The sequence below is a fragment of the Acanthopagrus latus genome, chromosome 6, assembly GCF_904848185.1.
Source record: "Acanthopagrus latus isolate v.2019 chromosome 6, fAcaLat1.1, whole genome shotgun sequence".
NCBI classification, from domain to species: domain Eukaryota; kingdom Metazoa; phylum Chordata; class Actinopteri; order Spariformes; family Sparidae; genus Acanthopagrus; species Acanthopagrus latus.
In genome coordinates, this window is record NC_051044.1 from 33736759 (window position 1) to 33762385 (window position 25627).

General features: G+C 40.3%; 1 protein-coding gene across 1 annotated transcript in view; it reads left to right on the forward strand.

The window, feature by feature from the left end:
* Positions 1-25627, forward strand: part of aldh1l1 (aldehyde dehydrogenase 1 family, member L1) — a 70883-nt gene that overhangs the window by 23779 nt on the left and 21477 nt on the right. Inside the window, exons 8-16 of the mRNA XM_037100778.1 lie at positions 13962-14087; positions 14200-14291; positions 19455-19602; positions 19707-19826; positions 19964-20091; positions 23016-23166; positions 23295-23365; positions 23601-23706; positions 25531-25618. Coding sequence (XP_036956673.1) covers positions 13962-14087; positions 14200-14291; positions 19455-19602; positions 19707-19826; positions 19964-20091; positions 23016-23166; positions 23295-23365; positions 23601-23706; positions 25531-25618 — 1030 coding nt within the window. The remainder of the gene's footprint in view (positions 1-13961; positions 14088-14199; positions 14292-19454; positions 19603-19706; positions 19827-19963; positions 20092-23015; positions 23167-23294; positions 23366-23600; positions 23707-25530; positions 25619-25627) is intronic.

The window sequence follows — 25627 nt, forward strand, 5'->3', positions numbered from 1 at the left end:
GCTGCTTTCAACTCATCTATTGCCAGCTGACCTGAATCCAGTGATGGTGCTCATTTCTCTCCAGACCTCCCTCGTGTTGTTCTGCTTAAGTTTCCACTCCAGCTTCCCCCTGTAGTTTTCTCTAGCCTCCAGAATCCTGCGACAATCTGCGACAAGCGACTGTATGTACAAAACACATAGGGGCCTAATTATATGCAAATGACCTCCTCAAAGTTTTTTCATCAGTAGGTTAATATATAACGACAGAAATACAAAATGAAGAAATTTACAATAATATATGGTAATAGAGTATTTTGTCAAAATTACAGTATCCCAAAATTATCCTAAAGAATTATTCAATATAATATATCACAAGGTCTTATTTTCAATAGGTTTACTATCTACTAAAATCTTGCATGCTGTGCCAAATACAAGGGGTCTTATCTGTATTTACAGTGTAGCCTGATTCTGCACTTGTATTTGCATTCCATCAACCCATAATGTTACGTGATATTAACCATTGCTATGGCAATGAGTGGTACCTGCTGTTAACACATAACTAGTTTAGCCCTGTTGTCTGAAGAACAATAACCCATACAAATTATTATTTGATGTATTTGAACAAAATCAACAAGAGCTGCCAACAGCTATAGTCCACAACCTTAACTAATGTGTTGTTGCAGGTTAGATTGTCAAAATTTGGAAAACAACAGCTTAAATCTACTTTTGCATTAGGGATGGTTGCATCTACATGTATGCAGTTATCTATAGTTCCCTCAAACAATGAAACAAAGATGCGCATCAGAGAGGCATACACAGTTCCAGCTGAAAAATAAGTAATTATATGTCATATACCTGCACCACTGGTTAAAGTTAAATCACACATTTATCTTGACACACCACACTCACTGTCACAGGTAATGACAAGCGATCTCCCCACTGCCTTTGAGCTGGGTGTAAACGCAAGACATCATTAGTTTATTTGACTAGGTAACAGAAGTGCTGTTAAATCTAAATATCAGCGAAGCAGTCATATTAACATAGAATTAGACTACATACCACTTCCCATGGAGTCAACCAGCCGAAATACAAACTGTGCCACTCTGCCATTGCTGAGCACATTGGGTTAAATGGGTTACACAGGAAAATCCCATCATCGTGCCCCCCCCCCTTACCGCCACGGCATCACAGCGGTAACACAGCGGCAAACAGGTGATACATCTGTAGCTTTCAATGAATTCAACTTTTCCTGCGATTTCGGAGATTTGGATTACACCGGTGGATCTGTATGAAACCATGTTGTGTTTTTTTCAGTCATTTGTTTCCCTCATTAGTTCCCAGCTACTTCAGTTGTTTAGAAGAATGATTTAATGCTGATTTGCTGTGAAGCTTCAGAAATGTTTTGTGGACTACAGAATTCCACTGACTTTCTACAAGCTTTGGGAGGGAGGAGATATTAACAGAATTTTATTTTTTGGGTAAACTTATCCTTTAACAGTAGTCAGGATTGCTATATCCAGAGAATCTCATATAGAGAAGGTGACAATGTGCACCATCTTCATGTGCTGTTTGAGCATGACAAGCAGAAGGAAGAACTGGTTGCACTCCATGCACTTGAACGTCATGAACTCCGTGTGCTTGATCCTGGTGTGGTTACTCATGGTCGACTATCTGTTGAAGCTTTTCCTACAGTTGTAGCAGGTGTAAGGCCTTTCACCAGTGTGAGTCATCATAATTTCTTTTATATGACCTTTCAGTTTCTATCTGTTCCCACATATCTATCTCTAAAAACAAATGAAAATGTTTTTGACAAGATGTTGAGAAACTTGAATGTTTTCCAGTGGTGATGCCTTACCCACAAAAGCCAACACAAGTTGTCCTACAGTCAGTAAAGAAAAGCATACCAAACCAGCAAGCATAATAGAGGCCATGTTCCATGAGGAAAGTGTGTTTCACAATATCACACTTTCAGTTGATTACTGCACATATACATTATTAGATGTCCATAATATCATAATCACTTAAAAAAAAACCACTATGAAAGAAACAGAAATTCAAATTCAAGATGTTTTATCTTTAGATTTGTACCACCAAGTGTTTGTTTCAAATACTGTGCTCAGCGTAAATGAGTACACCCCCTTTAAAAAGTACCATTTTAAACAACATCTCAATGAACATAAAAACAATTTCCAAAATGTTGAATATATGCAAGTTTAATATAACATCTGTTAAACTTATAACATGAAAATGAGGTCAATAACATAACTCAGATTACACATTTCAGTTTTACTCAAATAAGGGCGATGCAAACAACAAAAACTACTAAATCTAGTACTTTGTATGGCCTCCATGATTTTTAATGACAGCACCAAGTCTTCTAGACATGGAATGAACAAGTTGGAAACATTTTGCTACATCAATCTTTTTCCATTCTTCAAGAATTCTCTTTTAGAGACTGGATGCTGGATGGAGAGTGATGCTCAACTTGTCTCTTCAGAATTCCCCATAGGTGTTCAATTGGGTTCTGATCAGGAGACATACTTGGCCATTGAATCACTTTCACCCTGTTCTTCAGAAATCCAACAGTGGCCTTAGATGTTTGTTTAGGATCATTGTCATGTTGGAAAAGTGCACAACGACCAAGGGCACAGAGAGATGGTAGCATCTTTTCATTCAGTATGGAGCAATACATCTGTGAATTCATGATGCCATCATTGAAACGCATCAGCAGCACTCATGCAACCCCACATAAGGACACTGCCACCACCGTGTTTCACTGTAGGCACCATGCATTTTTCTTTGTATTCCTCACTGTTATGACACCATACAGTTTTGAAGCCATCAGTTCCAAAAACATTTATCTTGGTCTCATCACTCCAAAGTATAGAATCCCAGTAGTCTTCATCTTCGTCAGCATGGGCCCTGGCAAACTCTAGGTGGGCTTTTTTGTGCCTGGGCTTTAGGAGAGGCTTCCGTTGGGGACAGCTCCCATGCATGCACTCTGCAGTGTACGGTGTACTGTGTCACTGGAAATACTTACCCCAGTTTGGCTTTCTACTTCCTGGGATAACTGCAGTGAACTTGCATGCCGATTTTCTTTGACCCTTCTCATCAGAGGACGCTCCTGTCAGTGTTAACTTCCATGGACGACCTGGATGTCTCTGTGAGATGGTTGCAGTTTTTGTACCACTTTCACTACAGTATTCGGACTGATAAGTAAAGCTTTGCTGATCTTCTTGTAGCCTTCACCTTTGTGGTGTAAAGAAATTGTTTTCAATCTCAGGTCTTGAGACATTTCTCTTCCATGTGGTGCCATTGTTAACAACATGAAATGGGAAAGGGGTTTTCTACAGCCTTTTATGGTCAATTGTCTGCTGGACACCTGTGTAGTGAATAATTAGACTCACCTGTGGTTGTTAAGGTAGACATTTATAGTCTAAGATTTAGCCTTGCTCCAGAGACTCAGTGGGGTGTACTCATTTTTGCATCACCCTAATTTGAGTAAGCCTGAAAAGTTTGTTCTCCAAGTTATATTATTAACTTTACTTTCATGTCACAAGTTAAATGTCAGGTTGGGGTAAAAACGGGGAAAACTATGGAAAGGGGAGGTGGACCCAAACGCAGTTACACACAGGAGGCAAGGATAAAGGGGAACAAAAAAAACAAAACAACAACAAAAAAAAAAAAAAAGCTTTATTTTAAAGCTTAGTCCAAAAACCAAAAGCAGACAAAACGGGGGCAAGACGCAAAGTAGCAACCAAAAACCACAAGGCAAAGTAGCAACATAAAACAGTTCAACAAAGTGCAAAGAAAAAGGCAAAGTACAAATCAAACATGGCAATCTCAAAACCAAAACATACCAGACAGGAAGAGCATGGACAGGAGCATGGACAACCAAAGACAGAATACAAACAATAACCAGACAAGGAGTGAAGGAAACACAGAGACTAAATACACAGACACTAATGACATGACGAGGAACAGGTGAGGAGAGAGGAGGAAGGAGGAAGCCAGGTGAGGTAACGATGGGAGGAGCACAGAGAAAACATGAAGAGAACAATACAACAGACAGAGGGAGCCAGAGGGGAGAACATAGGAGAAACTTAAAGGGCAAGAGACACAAGAGGGCATGGAAATTTACAACGGAAATACACAGGGAAACTTAAAGGACACACGAGGGCATGGAAAAACAAAACATGAGACACAGGACATGATACAAAGACATACACTATATTACCAAAAGTATTCGCTCACCTGCCTTTACTCATTCTATGAACTGAAGTGCCATCCCATTCCTAACTCATAGAATTCAATATGATGTCGGTCCACCTTTTGCAGCTATTACAGCTTCAACTCTTCTGGGAAGACTGTCCACAAGGTTGAGGAGAGTGTTTATAGGAATTTTTGACCATTCTTCCAAAAGCGCATTGGTGAGGTCACACACTGATGTTGGTCGAGAAGGCCTGGCTCTCAGTCTCCGCTCTAATTCATCCCAAAGGTGTTCTATCGGGTTCAGGTCAGGACTCTGTGCAGGCCAGTCAAGTTCATCCACACCAGACTCTGTCATCCACGTCTTTATGGACCTTGCTTTGTGCACTGGTGCACAGTCATGTTGGAAGAGGAAGGGGCCCGCTCCAAACTGTTCCCACAAGGTTGGGAGCATGGAATTGTCCAAAATGTTTTGGTATCCTGAAGCATTCAATGTTCCTTTCACTGGAACTAAGGGGCCAAGCCCAGCTCCTGAAAAACAACCCCATACCATAATTCCTCCTCCACCAAATTTCACAGTTGGCACAATGCAATCTGAAATGTACCGTTCTCCTGGCAACCTCCAAACCCAGACTCGTCCATCAGATTGCCAGATGGAAAAGCGTGATTCATCACTCCAGAGAACGCGTCTCCACTGCTCTAGAGGCCAGTGACGGCGTGCTTTACACCATTGCATCCGACGCCTTGCATTGCACTTGGTGATGTGTGGCTTGGCTGCAGCTGCTCGGCCATGGAAACCCATTCCATGAAGCTCTCTGCGTACTGTACTTGGGCTAATCTGAAGGTCACATGAAGTTTGTAGCTCTCTAGCAATTGACTGTGCAGAAAGTCGGCGACCTCTTTGCACTATGCGCTTCAGCATCCGCTGACCCCTCTCCGTCACTTTACGTGGCCTACCACTTCGTGGCTGAGTTGCTGTTGTTCCCAAACGCTTCCATTTTGTTATAATAGAGCTGACAGTTGACTGTGGAATATTTAGGAGCGAGGAAATTTCTCGACTGGATTTGTTGCACAAGTGGCATCCTATGACAGTTCCACGCTGGAATTCACTGAGCTCCTGAGAGCGGCCCATTCTTTCACAAATGTCTTGTTTCACAGTCTGCATGCCTGAGTGCTTGAATTTATACACCTGGGGCCAGGCCAAGTGATTAGAACACCTGATTCTGATCATTTGAATGGGTGAGCGAATACTTTTGGTAATATAGTGTAAATCAAATACAAGAAACCAAAAACCAGATACTAGAACACAACACAAAGAGGAATCATGACATTAAACAGATGTTATATAAAACTTAGTCTTGTCAACATTTTGGAAATTGCTTTTGTGTGCATTGAAATATTGTTTAAAATGTTACTTTTTGAAGGGGGTGTACTCATTTACGCTGAGCACTGTGTGTGAACTGTTTATTTACACAATGACAATTATTTAAGGCCAATACATGGTGGACTACAGGTCTTGTGAGCTGGTGGAAACTTTCCATATCAATCAATTTTGTTAAGATTTGGATGTCTGAGATTTTACTTTAGAAATTTTTTCATACCACCCGCAATTTTTGTAGGGAGTTCGGCTCAAATGAAAGAAAGATCTCATCTTAGATGGTAAATGTAAGTTAACATTGAAAAAATTAACCCTATTGATCATGACACAGTTAAGCTGCAACAATTAACTGATTAATTGTCAGTTATTAAATTCATCATCGCCTATGCTGATAATCAATCAGTTGCAGTCATTTCTTAAGACAAGCCACAATCATCTGATTCCAGCTTCTTGATGTGCGTGAATGTGAGTTTCTTTAATCATCTATGACAGTAAACTAAATATATTTGGGTTAAGGACCATCTAGACATTTGGAGATTTTAGGGCTATTGGAAACATTGACATTTTTCACAATTTTCTGATATTTTGTGGACCAAACAACTACTTTATTAATCTTGAATATAATTAACAGATTAATAAACAATAACAACAATCCTTAGTTGCAGCGCTAATTGTATGATCCCAAAGGTCAGGAAGGGACCTAACCTAATTGGGACTGGGTAAAATGCTTGTGAATGCAATACAAAACAGACACTTACCATACACTCTCAAAAGGAATTGAAACTGTCTGTATACAGTAGTGCTGTCACATATTGGATTTTTGTTTTTTCTTCTGGGTGATGACTGATTCTACTTCTCCTTCTAGGTGTGGCACAATTATGCTGTAGGAAAAAAATGTCCAGAATAGGATTCAGCATGGTGAATGCTGTAGCACTACCATAACACTGGATGGATGGGTGATACATATATTATAGTGTATATATAACTAAATTATACTATAGACTTTGTGACAGATGGTTTTTATTGGAAACAACTTTCCCTGATCACAAGAGAGCATCTGCATGCAGCACATAGACACAAAAGAATAATTTAGCCTTTACTGAAAGTACACAAGTGTCACATTGGGAGGAAAATCCATAAAGTCTGAAATCTAAATATATGCATGTCAACAAGTTTAACAATAAGGTCAGATATTAGCCTTGAATGAATTTAACTTATCTTAGCTACTCTGGCTAAGTTTTTCTCAGGTTTTGACCAAGCCCCAGGAACAGCGCAAAGCTTTGAAAGCCACTGTGCCATAGCAGTCAAACTGTTGACATCACCCAATGCACACTAGATTTCTTATCTATATGATGCATCACGATATGGAAGTGGAAGATTCTGCATGAATGCAGAAATACAGCATAATTGAGACTCCGCAACTTGTCCGGCCTCATTAAATTTACGTCCAAATCTGAGAGAGGTGTGTGAGTCCTTAGATGACTTATCTTACAGCTGCCATGTAAAAACAGTATTTTCATAGGTAATGACAAACGTGTAAGGCACTGCAGATGGATAAACGGTTTGTTTTTGTATTATTTATGTGTTGAAAAGATGCAGATTTTATATTGTAGATTGTTGTAGACGTTGTCTCAATATAGTTTAAATAATGAAAAAGTATCCATGTGTAATGATATAGATCAGTGAGGATTTCATACACTGAGATTCATCAATAATTGTTTTGCATTCAAATCGTTGAGAATCGTTGTAATCGAATCAAATCAAATCATGAGCCATTGAAGATTCACCCCTCCAATGCAAACTGGCCCAAAAATACTTTTTCCATAAGCTGACAGTGTGAAATAAGTGGCTGTAAAATGGTGGGTACATTTGTGAAATGACTCATTTCACTGTCCAGTTTCGAGCCATTTGGTCTAGTGACATTTGGAAAGTCTAGAATAGCTGCACAGTTAATTTTCTTTTTTATTCCCATTCAAGTAAGCCAAGGGCTAAAACAGAAGTTAGCCACTCTCTAGAGGGCATGTGCTATGGCACACACAATGCAGGAGTTATGTCGAAGCTGTGGGTAATTTTATACACAAATTATTTTTTTGGCTTCATGTGCCACCAAGCAGCTTTCAAAAGAGTGAACAGGGCTCTGCCTCCAATGCTGTATCCTTGTTTCCCTTGTTAGATCCATGGTTTTGACAAACTAGCCTTATATGTACCATGTCACACTAGGGTTTAATTATATCGAATGATCCTATTTAACTCATATGAGGTGTCCATATTTGTTTGGTGAACATATGAGTTGGCATAACTGCTACATGCATGTCAGAAACAAAGAAAATCACATTACTACGATATGACTTGAACATGGCATTAGCCATTTGAGGTTTGACTTGTCATCTTAATTCTAGATACAGTTCACTGCAACTTTAATTTTCTTTTTTTTGGGTTGGGTCTGAGGTGTGATTAAATACTGACCAGCTTTGTCTAAACCATTCAGGCCAATGATTTTACTCCCTCCCACAGTCCCATCAAGCTTTTTGTCAAACCACTACAAAAGGAACGAGAGCCTATACTAGGGCTACACAATAAATCATTAAAAAATCGTGATCTGGATTCACACACTCACATGATCTTATTTCTACACACAACAATTCTGAAGCATTATATCTCAAGCCGCACTACAAACAAATGCTCCTATTTTCCTCACAGATTTTTTCAAGTGCTCCAGAACGCAGCACTGCCACTGCCTCCTCCCTCAACCTATGGTAAAATGTCTTTACAACACGTGAGTCAGTGGCAGAAGCCCGCCTGCAGTTCAGTGTTTAGAAAGAGTGTGTGAGAGTTAAAACAGAGGAAAGTCTGCAGTAAGGAGGGTTTGAATGGATGGCGACGAAAACCCAAGTGGTAGTGGCAAGAGTCACCCACCAATCCGAACCGACCTCGTGCCCAAAAAAGGTTCACATTCAGCGGCGTGGAGGTATTTTGGATTGAAGCCAGACAATGACAAACAGTGTGATGTGCATTGTAAATTGTGTTTTGCTCCCGTTGCAGCACCACATGGCAACACCACAAATCTCTACAATCACCTTAAACGTCACCACAAAATACAGCATGATGAAGCTGTACAAGGCAAGAAACAAACACAGACGTCAATAACCGGAACCTTGTACAATGCAACGCCATACCCACCAAACCCCAGTAGACATAAGGAGATATGGCCCCAATAAACACTGTACAACATGAGGGATTTCGGAATATAATAAACGCTCCCAACAAACGGTACTCGATGCCCTCCTGCAACTACTTTTCAAACGTTAAACGAGGATAAACTGACCTGCATCACAACAGACAATGGATTAAGCACAGTAAAGGCCATCTCCATCAATGACTGGACCAGGCTGCAATGTTTTGGCCATAGACTCAATGTTGCAATAGGTGAGTGTCAGGTTAAAACACCTAAAACATTCGTAAAACAAAGACTAGACAGAGAAAGAAAGACAATCAAGCGATCAGTTTTTACTTGCAAGGAGAACAGAGTGTGTGCAGTCTCCTACACCCCAAACTGCTCTGCTGCGCTCTCTGTTCTCCTATCTTTTATTACCTCAGTGTGGTTACAAAAGGTTATAGGGAGTAGCTCTTGCACAACTTATTTTCTTCAGTGCATTTCTTCTTTGAAGTAGGACATAGTGAAAGTTTCTCTTAGCTGGTTATGAACCAGCTGCACAGCGGGGTCGTGAACCAACTGTCACAACACATGTGTTATTTCTCTTCACAGGCAGAAAGCTGATTTAGCAACAGTTGATATTGCAACACATCAAATAAGCGAGTGATAATATGTACAGTAATTCCAACAGTGAGCTCCTGTATAAAGTCACAACAATAAAAACAATAATGACCTGCATTATATTTGTATCACCACAACAACACTTATGGTAATAATAATAATAATAATAATAATAATAATAATAATAATAATAATAATAATAATAATAAATACGCTAATAAAAGTTGATGTACGAAGTCCTTTTTTTTTCCCTGTAGAGAATGCAATGAAAGAGTTGAGCATGCTGTAGGTCTCTGCAAAAAGATTGTGGGCTCCTTCAGTCACAGCTAGAAACAGAGGAGAGACCTTGCTGAGGCCCAGAAGGAACTAAAACTACCTGAGCAGAAACTGAAAACGGAGTGCCTAACAAGATGGGGGTCAAGGCAAGCAATGGTCCAGAGGATACTTTAAAAGCTTCCAGCCATTTAACTGTACTGTCCCTTGATCAGAAGACTACACACTTGATTACCTCATGGCAAGATATTGAAGTCCTTGAAGCAATCAACAATGCTCTCCGCCCATTGACCGACTTCACTGATGCCCTTGACTCAGAGATTCAAAATGAATTACATCAGTGAGGAGAGTAAAGCCACAGTTAAAGTGAGACAGATGAGATGACTGGTGTATTTCCAACTATGGTAAGTTATCATGTACAGCTGTAATTGTATACTTTAACTGTGAAATTACATTGGTTAACATTAATGTTTTTAATTCTTGATGTGCAGATGCCATCAGTAAGGGTCCTGCGATGAGCTGGCAACTCATCCAGGGTGTACCCTGGCCTATGCCCATTGTGTGAAACTGGATTTGGCCCCAGTAAGCCCCGCAGCCCCTTAGGGGGAAACGGCAACATCCCGCGGCCCTCACGGATTAAGCGGAAAGAAAACGAAATGAAATGAAACAAATTCTTTTTGCAGCAGAGCTCCCTGTCGACTGCCTCCCCTGCAACCCCCCATGAAGAAGGGCTGAAAGACTCTTGAAAGTTTCTTAAAAGCAGCAGTGAGGAGTCTGATTCTGCCAACCCAAGACAAGCAGTGTCCTCAGCGCTTGTGTCATATCTTCTGACAAGCAACATCGATAGTGAAGATGACCCCTTAATCTGGTGGGGGCAAAATAAGGGTCAATATCTGCGACTGTGTGCTAGCGAGGAAATGTCTGTGTATTCCAGCTACAAGCTCACCTTCTGAACGGCTGTTCAGTACAGGAGGGAACATTGTCACATGTCACCATCCATCACTGAAGCCTCAACATGTTGACAGACTTGTGTTTCTGGCCAAGTATCTTTAAGCCAATTCTGAAGTGCTACAGTGCATACGGAAAGTATTCACATCGCTTCACTTTTTCCACATTTTGTTATGTTAACAGCCTTATTCCAAAATGGATTAAATTCATTTTTTTCTGAAAAACATTTTTTTTTTTTAAATGTTTGTAAATTAGTAGAATACTATAATACAAAATATAATATGTACATAAGTATTCACTGCCTTTGCTCAATACTTAGTTGTGGCACCTTTGGCAGCAATTACAGCCGTAAGCCTTTTGGAATATGAAGCCACAAGCTTGGCACACCTATTCCCCTTCACAGAACCTCTCGAGCTCCATCCGGTTGGATGGAGAGCGTCGGTGCACAGCCATTTTCAGATCCCTCCAGAGAAGTTCAATGGGATTCAAATCTGTGCTCTGGCTGGGCGACTCTAGGACATTCACAGAATTGTCCTGAAGCCACTCCTTCAATATCTTGGCTGTGTGCTTCAGGACCTTGTCCTGTTGAAAGATGAACTTTCATCCCAGTCTGAGGTCAAGAGCACCCTGGAACAGGTTTTCTGCAAGGATGTCTCGGGTTATTGGTCACCTCCCTGACTAAAGCCCTTCCCCCCGATCACTCAGTTTAGACGCACATGTGTCAAACTGATCCAGTAAAGGGCCGCTGTGGCTGCAGGTTTTCATTCCAACCAAGCAAGAACACACCTGATCCAAATCAGGTGTGTTCTTACTTGGTTGGCTGATTGGTTGGCTGATCCAAATCAGATGTGTTCTTGCTTGGTTGGAATGAAAACCTGCAGCCACAGCGGCCCTTTACTGGATCAGTTTGACACGTGGTTTAGAGGGACGGCCAGCTCTAGGAAGAGTCCTGGTGGCTCCAAATTTCTTCCATTTATGGATGATGGAGGCCACTGTGCTCATCAGGACCTTTAAAGCAGAAGAAATCTTTCTGTACCCTTCCCCAGATCTGTGCCTCAAGACAATCCTGTCTCAGAAGTCTACAGACAGTTCTTTGGACTTCATGCTTGTTTTGTTGTCTGACATGCACTGTTAACTGTGGGACCTTATATAGACACTTATGTGCCTTTCCAAATCATGTCCAATCAACTGAATTTACCACAGGTGGACTCCAATTAAGCTGTAGCAACATCCCAGGGATGATCAGTGGAAACAGAATGCAACTGAGCTCAATTTTGAGCTTGATCACAAAGGCTGTCAATACTTATGTATAAGTGATTTCTTCGTTTTTTATTTTTAATAAATTTGCAAAGGTTTAAAGTTATCATTATGGGGTATTATGTTTAGAAATTTGATGAAAAATTTGAATTGAATCCATTTTGGAATAAGGGTGTCACATAACAAAATGTGGAAAAAGTGAAGCACTGTGAATACTTTCAGTACGCACTGTATGTTCAGGGCCATATGCTCTATGTGTTTGGTGTGCATATGATAAGGGGAATTTGTTATCAGCTGCATGTCTCTTTTTTTTACTTTTGTAAAAATAATTTCTCTTCCAATGATAAAACTACTACTGTGCCTCTGACAAAGCATTTTCGTTTCGTTTTGTTACAGTTCATCATTGCATAGAGATCCAAAATGCAGTTACAGTATGTGACATCACATCAACAGTCACACATCAAAGACACGCTTACCATTACAAAAAAAATAGTGAACACAGTTTTAATGCTTTACATAGAACCTTGGATTTTATGTCCACATTAAATGGCATCTTATTGGCCCACTAGCAAACTGTGTACATTTCTTTACTTCAGTACATTTATGTAAATTACTTTTTTAACATGAACCCCCTACTGGAATTCATACCATCTTCCACCAAACTGACAGCTGGTACAGAGGACAAAAAATAAGAAGTGTATTTAATAAAATTGGGCACTGTTATATGGATTAAATATATGCCAAATTTCCCTGAGTACTTCAGTCATATACTGTATTTTGTGAAATATCATTGTAATAGAAATAGCACATATATGCTGGTATTTAGAGTCTCCTTTAACTTAACATTTCCCGTAAGTAAGTTTGGCGTTTCTGTCCCCAGTTCCAGAATTACCAGATGTTAAGGGATGGTAAAAATACAAGCGTAAAATGTTAAATTAATGTAAATGTAAGTAGCTACTAACAATGAAAACATGAACTTGTTGTTGTTGTTCGCTACCACGAATACTGTTATTGTCTTAATATTTGATACGGTTCCACACATAACGTATAAATAAGATTTTACTTCGAAATTCGATATGTCATTAGCTGGGAAAGTTTACCATAAGCTAACATGGCTTGCTAACGTAGCTTGGTGTAGTGAATGGAAACATCATCCGTGCTTTAGTTAATGGCTAACTGCAGTGTAAGCTGAGTGACCAGGGTAAGGTTCAGAGTCGAAGGACAAACGTGCCTGTCCTGCGCAGTCTTATCTCCGGTTTATAGACCAATTCCTGCAGCCTCAGCAGCCTCTGGTTCTCCACTTTTGTTCGGTTCACCTCCTCCTGATAGTCGGTTAGTGACTTTTCTATGAATCCATAGATGTCCACTGCAGCTGCACTCAGTCTTTCTGTTAGAAATTCGTTAAATGACTGAAGCGTGACTTTTGCCATTTTACAACCTGATCATCAGCTGTCCGCTTGCAGGTTGTGAATTGTGTAGTGTTGCTGCCCTTGCCAAACATACAATATCTTACCAAGGCCATGGCGCCACCAACTGCACTGGACTGTGTATAATGCTGTTCTGTTCATGTAGATGTAGTTTCTCAGTCATCCAGGTCATGGTAATTCCAAGTGCTATATCGTAGGCAACTGGACGTCTTTCAGTGACATTCCACCTCCTCCAAGAGGCTTCTTCTGTTCAAAATGATTGGATTCTCTTAAGTCTCAGGACAGCATTACAGTAGTGACACGTTCTAAACGAAGTCCTCACATCCGATTTTACCTTTAAGAGACTGTTACCCTTTCTATTACAAATACTTGCTGTAAACCTGCAGGAATCTACAGTTTTGCTACTGGTGAAACAACCTGAAGTTTGTAAGGTTGTCAGACATTTATGAGCCAATGAGGTTATACAATTCAGGAGAACTCTTTGCTTTCTTATGCCCTGCATGTCCTAAACATACATAAACAATAAAAATAAACAAAAGACAGTCAGCACACAGAATGATTTATGAATACAGTGTAAGATGTTTACTTTTGTTGGCACAATGTATAATTTACACACAGACTATAGCACTGTGCTAATCTAAAGCTTTTAACGCAGATTATAGATGAAAGTGGTTTCACATTTAATCAATTTTTTGATCATGCCATGTCTCAACAGCTGCTGGTGAAGAACCTGCAGTTTGAGGATGGAAAGATGATTGCTGCAGCACAGTACTATAGCTCAGGGAGCAGCACTGCTGTGGAGCTCACTGAAGAGGAGAAAACCTTTGCTGAACAAATGAAGGTAGGGCCTCCTCTCCTCCTTATTCTAGGGTAGTTCAAGATATTAAGATATCAAGATCTATTTATCCACAAAAAAATGTCCCACACTGACATTTGACAATGTTTCCTCACAGGCAGTGTGGAAGAGTATTCTGTCTAATGTCACAAAGATTGAAGACTCCACAGATTTCTTCAAGTCTGGTGCTGCTTCCATGGATGTAGTCAGGTAATGAAAAGAGGATGACAGATCTCCTTAACCCTGTAATACCCCTTGTAAAATTATAATGTTACCTTGAGCCATCCTAAAAAACAATGTTATATTTTATTCTATTTTTTACGACATTTACATAGTCATTGGGTCCTATTGTTCAGTCTCACAATGCTATTGGATAGTGAATTTGTTAATAAGTCCCACCTAATGGCCAAGTCACACAACCTCTCAAGATTTCCTTTGAACAACATCTCTTTGTTTCATTGGAATAGATTCATCAGATTTTACTATGTAAAATGTATTTTACATTTTTTTTGTTGCTATTACAATGTCTAGAACAAGTACATATGTAGTTATTGTGGAATAGATTCATCAAATTTTATTTAGGGCTTGTTATGTTTGTGGCAATTCTACAACACTGGGTGGGTGTGGTAGTCAAATTCGCATGCTTGTTGCAGTGGGCACAAACAGGTTGTATTACCTCCGCTACACCACTGCCTGAAACAGAGTATTTTCTTTACCCATGGACAGTGTACATACTATCTTTGGGTTGTGTTCTGATCAAATTTGACTGATTTAAGAAATGTAGTTAATTTGATCAGACTGACCTAAAATTCCATGACTTTGTCCACAAAGAGGAAATCAACAGACAGTTCAGTTCTGGGAAAGGTGAAAATGCTCCTGAATGTGGGGTGAAGATGTCAGTGGAGGCATGCATGTTGTCCTTTAAGTATGATAATTAGAGAGCATAACAAGCAGTATTGTCATGTCAAGGCAGTATTGTGTGACTAAATGGCTGGTGATTGGGATGCATATTCTTATAGCATGATAAGTAGAGAGCATAGGTTAAGCCATTAGCCAGAGGGAAATGCCCACAGGTGGTACCAGAAAAGCTCAACTCAACTAGATGAGATGATGATTCCTTTCAAGGGGAAATTAAGCAAATCAAGCAATATATGCAAGGCAAGCCAAACCCATGGGGATTCGAAGTGTGGGTGAGAACTGGAATCTCCGGCATGATGTGTGACTTTGATGTCAATGGAATACGAGCCAAATCTGAACTTGGATTTTCAGTTGATGTTGTGATGAAGCTTGCTTCCACACTTCCAGGAGGTCAGAACTACAAAATGTATGTTGACAACTACTCCACCTGTGTCCCATTATTATTGAAGCTCCTTGATCGAGGAAATCATTACGTGAGAACAGCCAGGCAACCCTAACCTTGAAGATGAGAAGAGCTTGAAGAAAAAGGGGGGAGGAAGCTATGATATCAGAGTGGAGGGGAATCACAACATCTGTGCTGTCGAATGGTATGACAACAGGGCCATCACACTTGTGTCATCCTTTGTTTGATCTGAAACTGTGCAGAAGATTCTAGGCTGGGACAAAGCCAACCAAATCTACATTTAAGTTGAGAAGCCTTGCATTGTTGGTGCCTACAACAAGTAAATGGGAGATGTGGATTTGTCAGACTCATTTACAGCCAAATATAAGTTCCCCATCAAATCCCATCGCTGGTACATGTACATCTTCTGGCAAACCATCATCCTCGACAGTTTTGGGTACAGCTAGCATCCTCTCTCATCTTGGTGAACACAACACTCCAAAGAGAGGATGACCATCTTCAGGCAAAGGGGGCCCAGCAACACAGAAAGTGACATCAGGAAACCCTCTGAATGCTCAGAAGAGACCATCCAACAGATGTGCATACCTCCCCTTGGATGTGCGCAAGTACCTAGTTGAGCATTTCCCAGTGAAGACAGGGAGGGGATGCTGCAGACACTGCAATAAAGGATACACCAGCATGTTTGCCTTTGCTTTTCAGAGGACAAGAACTGTTTTTGGGACTTTCACTAGCAATGAAAATTAGTCATGAAAGAAAAAAGGGAATGAATTTGCTGGAAAAAAATAAAAAAAACTATTCAAAAGTTTTATTCTGTTATATATATGACTTCATAAAAATATGACTAATTAATGTTCGAACCCCGAAGCGGAAATCTGTGGAGCTTCATGTGCTCTAATAAACAGCCTCTTGTACCATGAAGCTCTGCCTACCTAAATTTTTTTGCTAATTTGCATAATGTGAAAAGCAGTAAAATGAATAGAACTTTTGAAGATTGACTCTATCAACACCAAATTTGGTATATGGCTTTGGGGGATGAAAAGACAACTTTCTAATATAAATGAGCCAGACTGAGGTGGACCAATGGGGCGGGGCTTAGAAATGACTCCCACTCCCTTTGCCCTATCATCATAACACTTGGTTTGTAGGTTCACAATGGGACTGGGATTCTGCCTACTAAAGCAACCTATTGGGCGCGCTATAAATGCCATCAACATGTAGCTGAAAGACCAATTTGGAGAAATCTGGGGCTTATCATGGTTATGTGTTGCACAGATCTTTGAGGAACATGGCAGCCAATGTCATCAACTGTGGGAGATGAGGGTCAGGGTGGCCGGTTTGGGGCGAAAGACGTTAGAACCTGCAGACTGTCGCTTGGGGCTATATTTGTTATTTGTTGTCTGCTGCTTGAGCTCAAATTCCCGTGCGCTGCAATGGGCCAGAAACTTGAAACTTGGCCCAATGATTGGAAATGATGTGCATCAACTTTATGAAAATATGAGCCCAGTCAGCCAGATGGTGGTGCTGTAATTAAGGCTTGAAAATGCGTTTTTGGGAAGGCCACACCCCTCACACCATAAGTCTGATTGACTTGAAATTTGATACAGAAATCTAGCTCAATGTGTTCCACAAAAAAGCATCATAAAACCATAAAGCAGAACCTAGATTTTTTGCTAATTTGCATAATGTGAAAAACAGTAAAATGAATTGAACTTAGAATAGAATAGACTGCTTCTATCAGTACCTTTTTAGTATATGGTGTCAGGGGATTAAAAGACAAATGTATTTTTGCAATGGGCAGGGCTTAGAAATGATGGGCCATAACTCCCACACCCTTTGCCCCATCATCACAAAACTTGGTGGGTAGGTACACAAGGGGACTGGGAATCTGCCTACCAAAGCACGTTGAGCTCAACCTATAGGGGGTGCTATAAATGCTACACTTGCATATCTCAAAGACCATTTTCAAGCCTTAATTACAGCTCCACCATCTGGCTGACTGGGCTCATATTTTAGTAAACGTTGATGCACATCATTTCCAATCATTCAGTCAAGTTTCAAGTTTCTGGCCAATTCCAGCTCACGGGAATTTGAGCTCAAACGGCAGACAACAAATAATAAAAAAACGGCACAAACTCAATAGGGTTCTACCCCTTTGGTTACCCTAATACACTGGCTAAATTTCAGACGTTCATAGTTCAGAATGAAACATTTACATGAAAGTAGCTGATCCCCCGTCTTTTCCTGTAGTGCCACCAGCAGGTCAAAGTCTTTCCTTCTCTCCACCTTATTTCTGACTTTGTGAGTTTACCCACGGTTCATAGCGGTAGTCAGGTATGCTCTTCCGATTGAACTTGTTGGACTCTGTGTTTACGCTAGCGTAGCTGTCATGCTCGCTCTAAAAAACAGATTTTAACACAAAGAAAGTGACAAAATCACTTTTGTTTTTGGAGCAGTTCGCATATTGACATTTTGCCGGCTGTAGGAGCCTAGATTGCACTAAAATGGCGTGTTCCAAGTTCACTGCTAAAATAAATGAAAATCGGCAATTCAAAGAAGAATGGACTGAAAAATTTCCATTCATCGTCATTGAAATCATCATATCAAGTTCCAAGCAGGAATCTTGTCACATCTATGACACAAAAAAGCAACAGAGTGCTCACTTAGAGTGGTGTGGATTTTGGGTAAGCACAAGAAGCCATTCTCAGAGGCATAAATAATAAAATAATGCATGACTGCGTTAATATTTTCGTTGTTGTTTTGAATGAAAAGGACATTTTCTTTTGAATATTACAATATTATTGCATGTGGCCTGACCGACCTCAATACATGGACCTTTGGTTCATTGAAAAAAATCTATGTGTGTCGTATATCGACTTCACTTTTCTCAGTTGGTCCAAAAGATTTCAAAGATCAAAAAGTCACAAGCAGTCTTAAAGGCTGAGTGCAGTAGGACTTTATTTGCCGGCAAAAAAGAACAGGATCAGACACAGACAAAGTCCATAAAAAAACCAAAAAAAAAACCAAACTGAGCCGAGGCTCAAAGCCCCAAACATCCTCTTTTAAACACAGAAAAATAGGTGTGTCCATTCGGATATCATGGCCTCAACCAATCCCTATTCTTCTAAATTTCTGCTGACACTGCTATTTCTCTATGGAAAAATCCCATTTTTCTTATGGAAAATCCCCGTACCTCTAGTGGAAAAACCCAGTATTACCATCTGTGCGTGCGCGAAGATTGGGGTACGTGCTGAACTGCATGTCGACCAGTTGCTCTTTGCCTCGCTTTGTTTTTTTTAAGAAGGTGCCCTCCCTGTGTCCTTATCACTGGCTCTTAGAAACTCTGGCCTTGAGGCCTTCAGGCTTCCTGTTAACTCCCTTTCTTGATGCATCCCATTAGATCTGATCACTCTTTGCATTATATTTTTAAACTTAATGAAAGTGTGACATATTTGTTTATATGATGTAATTCTTAGATTTGTGGTTACATTGTCACATTTCACATTATCTGACTATAGCCGCTTGAATCAGTAGATGCACTTTTCAGTTAGCTGGTGCCCAGTAGTATGTTTCAGCAACTCTTTCACACTTGTTACCCTTTGTTTCTTACTTTTATCATTATAACAGTTATTATCAGTTACCATTAGTCACTATTTACTAACTGTGGTTATTTTATACTGACCACTATCTACTTACTATGGTTATTTTACACTACACCTGCTCTAGGGCCATTAAGAGGATTGACTTTATTGGAGAACTATAGAACTATTGGATGGGCTGCCATGAAATTTATATATTTATCTAATTTATATATTGTTCCCTGGAGGATGGATTTTAATTGCTTAATCTCCTGATTTTTTATCTAGCACCATGATCATGTCAAAATTTCTGTTTGTTCAATACTTTGATGTATGACCAAATATCTGCAAAAGGGTAAGGGTTAGGATGGGGCTGAATGAGTTTGTTTGAAAACATTAGCTTACAATACCACTGGTGAGCAGAGAATTCCCATGAATTAATCCTGTTTCTTCTCTGTCTGCTATTGTTTTCTTCAGACTTGTGGAGGAGGTGAAGCTTCAGGCCAGTAGCTGCCAGCTGCAGAATGAAGACGTCTACATGAACACCACTTTCCAGGAATTCATCCAGCTGTGCATCAGGAAGCTCCGTGGGGAGGACAATGAAGAAGAACTTGTCGTCGATTATGTGAGCACATTGGCTGTGTTTCAATTCTCAGAACTGCTGTTACTGACTAGTAACATAATAAACAGTGTGATGACTGCTGTCTTGTACACTGTTTAATTCCTCAGGTGGAGAAGAACATTAACAACATGACCATTAAGATGCCTCATCAGCTGTTTATTAATGGAGAGTTTGTTGATGCAGATGGAGGAAAGACATATAAGACCATCAACCCCACTGACGGCATGGTAAGGATGGAAAGACGAGATAAAGACAAAATGTATGCCATTAATATTGGTGTAACACCTCGGGTGGAGTGCTGCTGTTCAGTCCGTTGGCTCTTTGATTTGATGTCCTAATGTATCTTAATCTATTTGTCCTGCAGGCCATATGTGACGTGTCTCTGGCTCAGATAAGTGATGTGGACAAGGCAGTAGCTGCTGCTAAGGAGGCCTTTGAAGAAGGAGAGTGGGCCAAAATGAACCCCAGAGACAGAGGCAGACTCATCTACCAGTCAGTGCAGTTCTCTCTAAACTAAATTGTGGTCATTATGGTTTTGCTTAAACTCTACAGGCAAAATATCATCACAAATACATTATTGTCTTTGTAGGCCACATACTAAACCTTAACTGTTTATTCTGTGTGTACCATGCATCCAAGTCATAGGTCATTGGCTGAAGGCCCCCATCAACTTAATCTAGTCATGACAGCTAGTAACCTTTTTTCCTTTTTCTTAATGGAGTTATTTAATGTTTGGATGAGTTGGTTCTTGTTTGCATCTAATGTGTGAGCACAAGGACAGAGTATGCAGGCACCACAATTCACAATCCTGCTGCCAGGTCCATGTTATTCTACATACCAAGAATTGTAGCAATGTGCCAAGAGTGATAGTGAAGGAGAGACCTGTAGCAAGCAAAGAAGAATGTTAACAATATTTTAAAAATATTCCAAAATATCAGTGAAAATATTTAATATGGAAGGAAATTCTTTTAATGTGGTTGTTATACTTCTATGACATATCCAGGGTGTTTTGGTGGGAACGTCAATTTGTTAACAAGTAAACTCCAAAGTAAGTTTGACTGAAGGTAATCTTAGAGGAGTCTTTGATATTTAAAGATATATAATATTATGCAGTATTTTTGCATTAAAATGTCTATAAATGTGTAGTCCTGTTATAGATGTTGTTGAGTTGTGTTCTGAAATTATAAGTTTTTCAGTGTTCAACCCAGAGAAATTTTCTCTGTTTCATTTCTGTCACCACGACTACTGGGTAAACACCAGATGATTTGAAAACGAGTGAGGAAGAAAGTTGGGAAACATGACTTAACATAATTTATACAACAGTTTGTTCTGACCACACAATTTGATTGGACAAGAGGCATTCCATGAGTACTGATATAGAGTAAAACCACACTGGGACTTTTTACAGACATATCACTCTGCTGCGCAGATGTTCCAGGTACCGTTAATTAACGTTACATCAGTTGCCAACCTGTCTTGGATTGTGGCAAACTTTACACCGCAAAGATGGACATATTTCCACAAATTACATCTGATTTAAATTATGAATGGTCAGACTCAGAGGAGGACGAAGGGAAGGAGAGAGCCCGGGATACATCAGCGCAAACCAGGTGTGTTGATATGACATCAGCCGACCTCGACAAATTAGAGAAGAGCAAAAATGAAGCCAACACTGTAAAGCACAACCTGGGCTCTGAACTGCCTTCAGACTTGGCTGAATCTGAAAAATATCGAGGTAAACTTTCAGTCAGTTAGTCAGAGAGAGCTGAACACAGTGTTGAGGCAGCTTTATGGATCAATCCGGACAACTAAAGGAGAGCTGTACAGCATCAGCAGCTACCCGGGACATCGGGCTGGATTAAATTGTTACATCAGCGAACCTCCTGTGAGCCGTTCATGGAACTTTATGCAGGACCCAGAGTTTATACCACCTAACAATGTCTTCAACAGAGTTGTCAAAGACATAAGAAGGGCAAGGAAGGACAGAACAACACTCCAACCCCCGATCTCACCTGAAGACCAGTGCATCTTAAAATACTCTTCAGCACTGAGCCCAGACAATCTGAAAGGCTTGCTGAACAAAGTCTGGTATGATATTCAGTTGCACTTTGGACACAGGGGCAAAGAGGGGAATTGGGATCTCAGACCTGACTCATTCATCCTTAAATGTGATGACAATGGAGCAAAATATTTCACCATGACGATCAACGAAGAAACAAAATATCATAATGACCCACTTGAGAGAGACAGAGAAAACCAGAGGGGCGCTATGTATGAGGAGCGAGGTAATGCTCTCTGCCCGGTAACGTCGCTCAAAAAATATCTAAAGAAAATTCCACCTGATGCAATCTATCTGCAGCTGAGGAGGGTAACAGTGGCGACAGACAGCTTCTGGTATACCGCTGTTCCCCTGGGAGTAAACCAGCTGTCACAGATGTTACCCAGGATGTGCAAGGAGGCAGGGACACACAAGTCTTACACCAAGACAGCCTGAGAGCCACTGTCACACAGAAGCTGTCTGATGCCGGACTCAAGGCGAGGGAGATCTTGTCAGTGAGCGGGCATAGGTGAGATGCTTTTGATTCATAGATACTGTGTCGCAGTTTGAATATAAAATACATATCTAAACAAAAACTTGTTTTGCAGGTCTGAAAGCTCACTCAAAAATTACTGGAGACTATCTATGGAGAGCCGAAAACGATGGAGCGACGTGCTGTCTGATTGAGCTGTTAATTCATCAGAAACACACATCATGCTACCAAAGCAACTGTCATTGGACTCTTATTTTAGTGGTTGCATGATAAATGGAACCATTCAGATGAATGTAAATGATACAAGTAGCGGCACAGTACCGGTCTGGAGGAAATGTTTGTGTTGCCTGACAACAGCCTAGTCTCCCTTCCAGTTACGGAACTATTTGTGTTGGCGGAGCCAAATAAATGTTTAATTATATAAACAAATCATAATCTCTTGTGGTTTACTGCTAAAACTAATAAAACTAATAAAATGCGCTTGTAGAACTGTTGTATAAAAGCAATATCACACTCGCGATCTTGCGGTTATACTGTATAACAGCACTGGTGTGATTATCTGCAGCCTACCACCGAATCACACCAGTGCTGTTACACAGTACAGCCGCACTCCCTCTTGTGTGATATTGCTTAAATGACATTTTAAAACAAGACTTCATCCAAAAACTTTGAAAATGAAGACAGCAACTAACATGACTCCACATTATTTTACACCATCATCAAGCTATAACTTTTGTACTCGTTGCTTGGATTGAAGACTCTAAATGGCAGCAAATTACATACTGCAACTGGGCAAAGAAAAATAATGAAATGCTGCCACATTTTCAAGCATGATCCATAATGTCAATGACCCTGTCTCTCCTCTGCTTCTCCACCCACCTGCAGGCTGGCTGACCTGATGGAGGAGCACCAGGAGGAGCTGGCCACCATTGAAGCCATTGACTCTGGAGCTGTTTACACTCTGGCCCTGAAGACTCATGTGGGCATGTCCATCCAGACCTTTCGCTACTTTGCTGGCTGGTGTGACAAAATCCAAGTAAGACAATGACAGTCATAAAATCAGATAAAACTTTGATGAACACTAAATAATAGCGATGTATGGCCAGCCAGTTATAGAATATGCATACATACGTGGAAATACTAAATTATGTTACCTTTTCATAGGGCAGCACCATCCCTATCAACCAGGCCAGACCCAACCGTAACCTCACCTTCACCAAGAAGGAACCAATAGGGTAAGAGATGGATTAGTGGATTTTTTTCAGTAGAAATAGATATCATTCGCCTTTTTTCTATTTTTTTGTTCCAAGTTAGTAAAATGGGAAGCAAAAAAAATCTTGAGCACATGAGGCTTAAAGTTGTTACCTTTAATAACAGAGTCATCCCAATGTTTTGTTTCTAATATTACATGAATAGATGTTTTTTACAGCTGAAAAAAAGCACCTGCATCCTCCCCTCTTTTCTTCTCAGAGTGTGTGCCATTGTGATCCCATGGAACTACCCTCTGATGATGCTGGCCTGGAAGACAGCAGCCTGCCTGGCAGCTGGAAACACAGTTGTCCTCAAACCTGCTCAGGTGAGCTTCCACACTGGCGGTCAGTCCAGAGAAGACTAAAAGACATGGCAGTGCAATCCACAGTAATCCTGTTGAGTGAATTAAAACTAAGAGACTAAGACTAAGAGTCTTCTGCCATGCTAGTGGCCTTGTTAGCCATGTCACTGTTCATAATGACACAATGACGTGGCTAACTGAAGTTAGCAGCATGTAAATATGAAAGGTGTGGTACTCTGCAGGATCTGTCAGTTGTGTTTGTACACACACCATTCAAAGTTGGCCCATCCTCCGTGGCTCAAGGGGCGAGACACAGAGAGAGAAAGCAGCAGTGGCCAAGTAACTTGTGCTGTTTTTCCATCACATCTACTGGCTTGGTTCTACTCAGTTTGACTTGATGTGGCAGGGATTTGTTTTTCCACCAAAACTGGGTTACCGGCATGAGGGTGTGTCCTCAACTAATGATGTGCAAGTGTCGCTACCACAGTACTATTGAAGAATCACTGCTAACAAAGTGGCTCTGCTTATTCAGTTATGAACATATTTCATTTCCTATTGCTTCTTCACAATAAAGCCCCCCCCCCCCCAATATTTTGTGATTTGACAGCTTTCATTGCGATGCAGCATTACAGGAAACATTGTGTTTTCATCAGCAGTAGTTAAGCATGACCACTGAAACTGCTGAATGTGAACACAAAGAAAACAGTAAACACACAGCAGATGTTTAAAAGTACAAACAGGATGAGGGAAGCTAAAGAGATTAAATTAGAGGCTACAAAATTACTGAGAGCTGAAAACACTTACTTTTAAAAAAGTTTTTTCTCTCAGGTTTCTCATACAGATGTGAGTTGATTTTCGATTGCAACACACAATAGAGAGTGAATGAAGAGAGTGAATGGTGTTGGTGAGAACAAAGCAGGGAATCTGAGAAATAAAATGTTATTCTCACAGTTTCATAGTGGTCACATTCTACAATAAAAATTAGCAGACTCAAACCTCCATTCAACTCTGCAGATTTTCAGTGAATGCAGCTGAAATGCGTTTAATGCTGAGATGTTACCCAATCACCCTTATCCTCTGTTTGCTGTTATTGGCTGAGGACTACACACCACTGTCCAAAGGCTAACACACAAACATCTCAGTAAATAAACACAGTAAAACTAAAAAATACAAACAGATGGCAGGTCCTCTGCAAATATAAACTCATCACAAAATTATTATGAAATTATTTCTGTGCAAGTCTATCCATCATTTTTTTTTTCTTTTTTGTAAAGGAAAATCCAGCATAGTTTACGTTTAACATGTTCCCCATCTTAGTTTAGTATTTTATTATGCTAATAAAAGCCCAGTTGGATGGGAATTTCATGAATTTGGCAGGACAGATAACTGATAATTATTTTAAAAAATTAGATTTTAAAGATTTAGATGAAAAAAAAATCAAGAATGTGAGTACAATGCATTGAAGGGGAACATGAACTGATATGCCACATATCAGCAATCCATCTAATACTGGTCAAGACACTTTGGTTAAAACAACAAGTACAAACCTCATGGTGACGTTAGAGGTAATTGTGATGCATTGTTTAGTAACCGTTGCATCTGAATCCAAGTTTGTGCTGATCTTTCAAGTGGATGATGAGTGTTGTGAAGTGGAAACTGAAAACATAAATACTTTTAGAATGAATCTTCCTGGTAACACAAACAATTAAACAAAAGTCACAGCAGTCCACCCAGAAGTTCTCAAGAGAATTCAGTGTTCTCGACCACAGCAGTGGACATGCTGATAGACTGCTATTGCCATCCCTCTTCAGCTGCTAGTGTGGCTAAAAACAAGTCATTTGTTTTCAGGTGACTCCACTGACAGCACTGAAGTTTGCTGAGTTGGCAGCAAGGGCGGGGCTTCCCAAAGGAGTGATTAACATTCTGCCTGGATCAGGTAGGAACA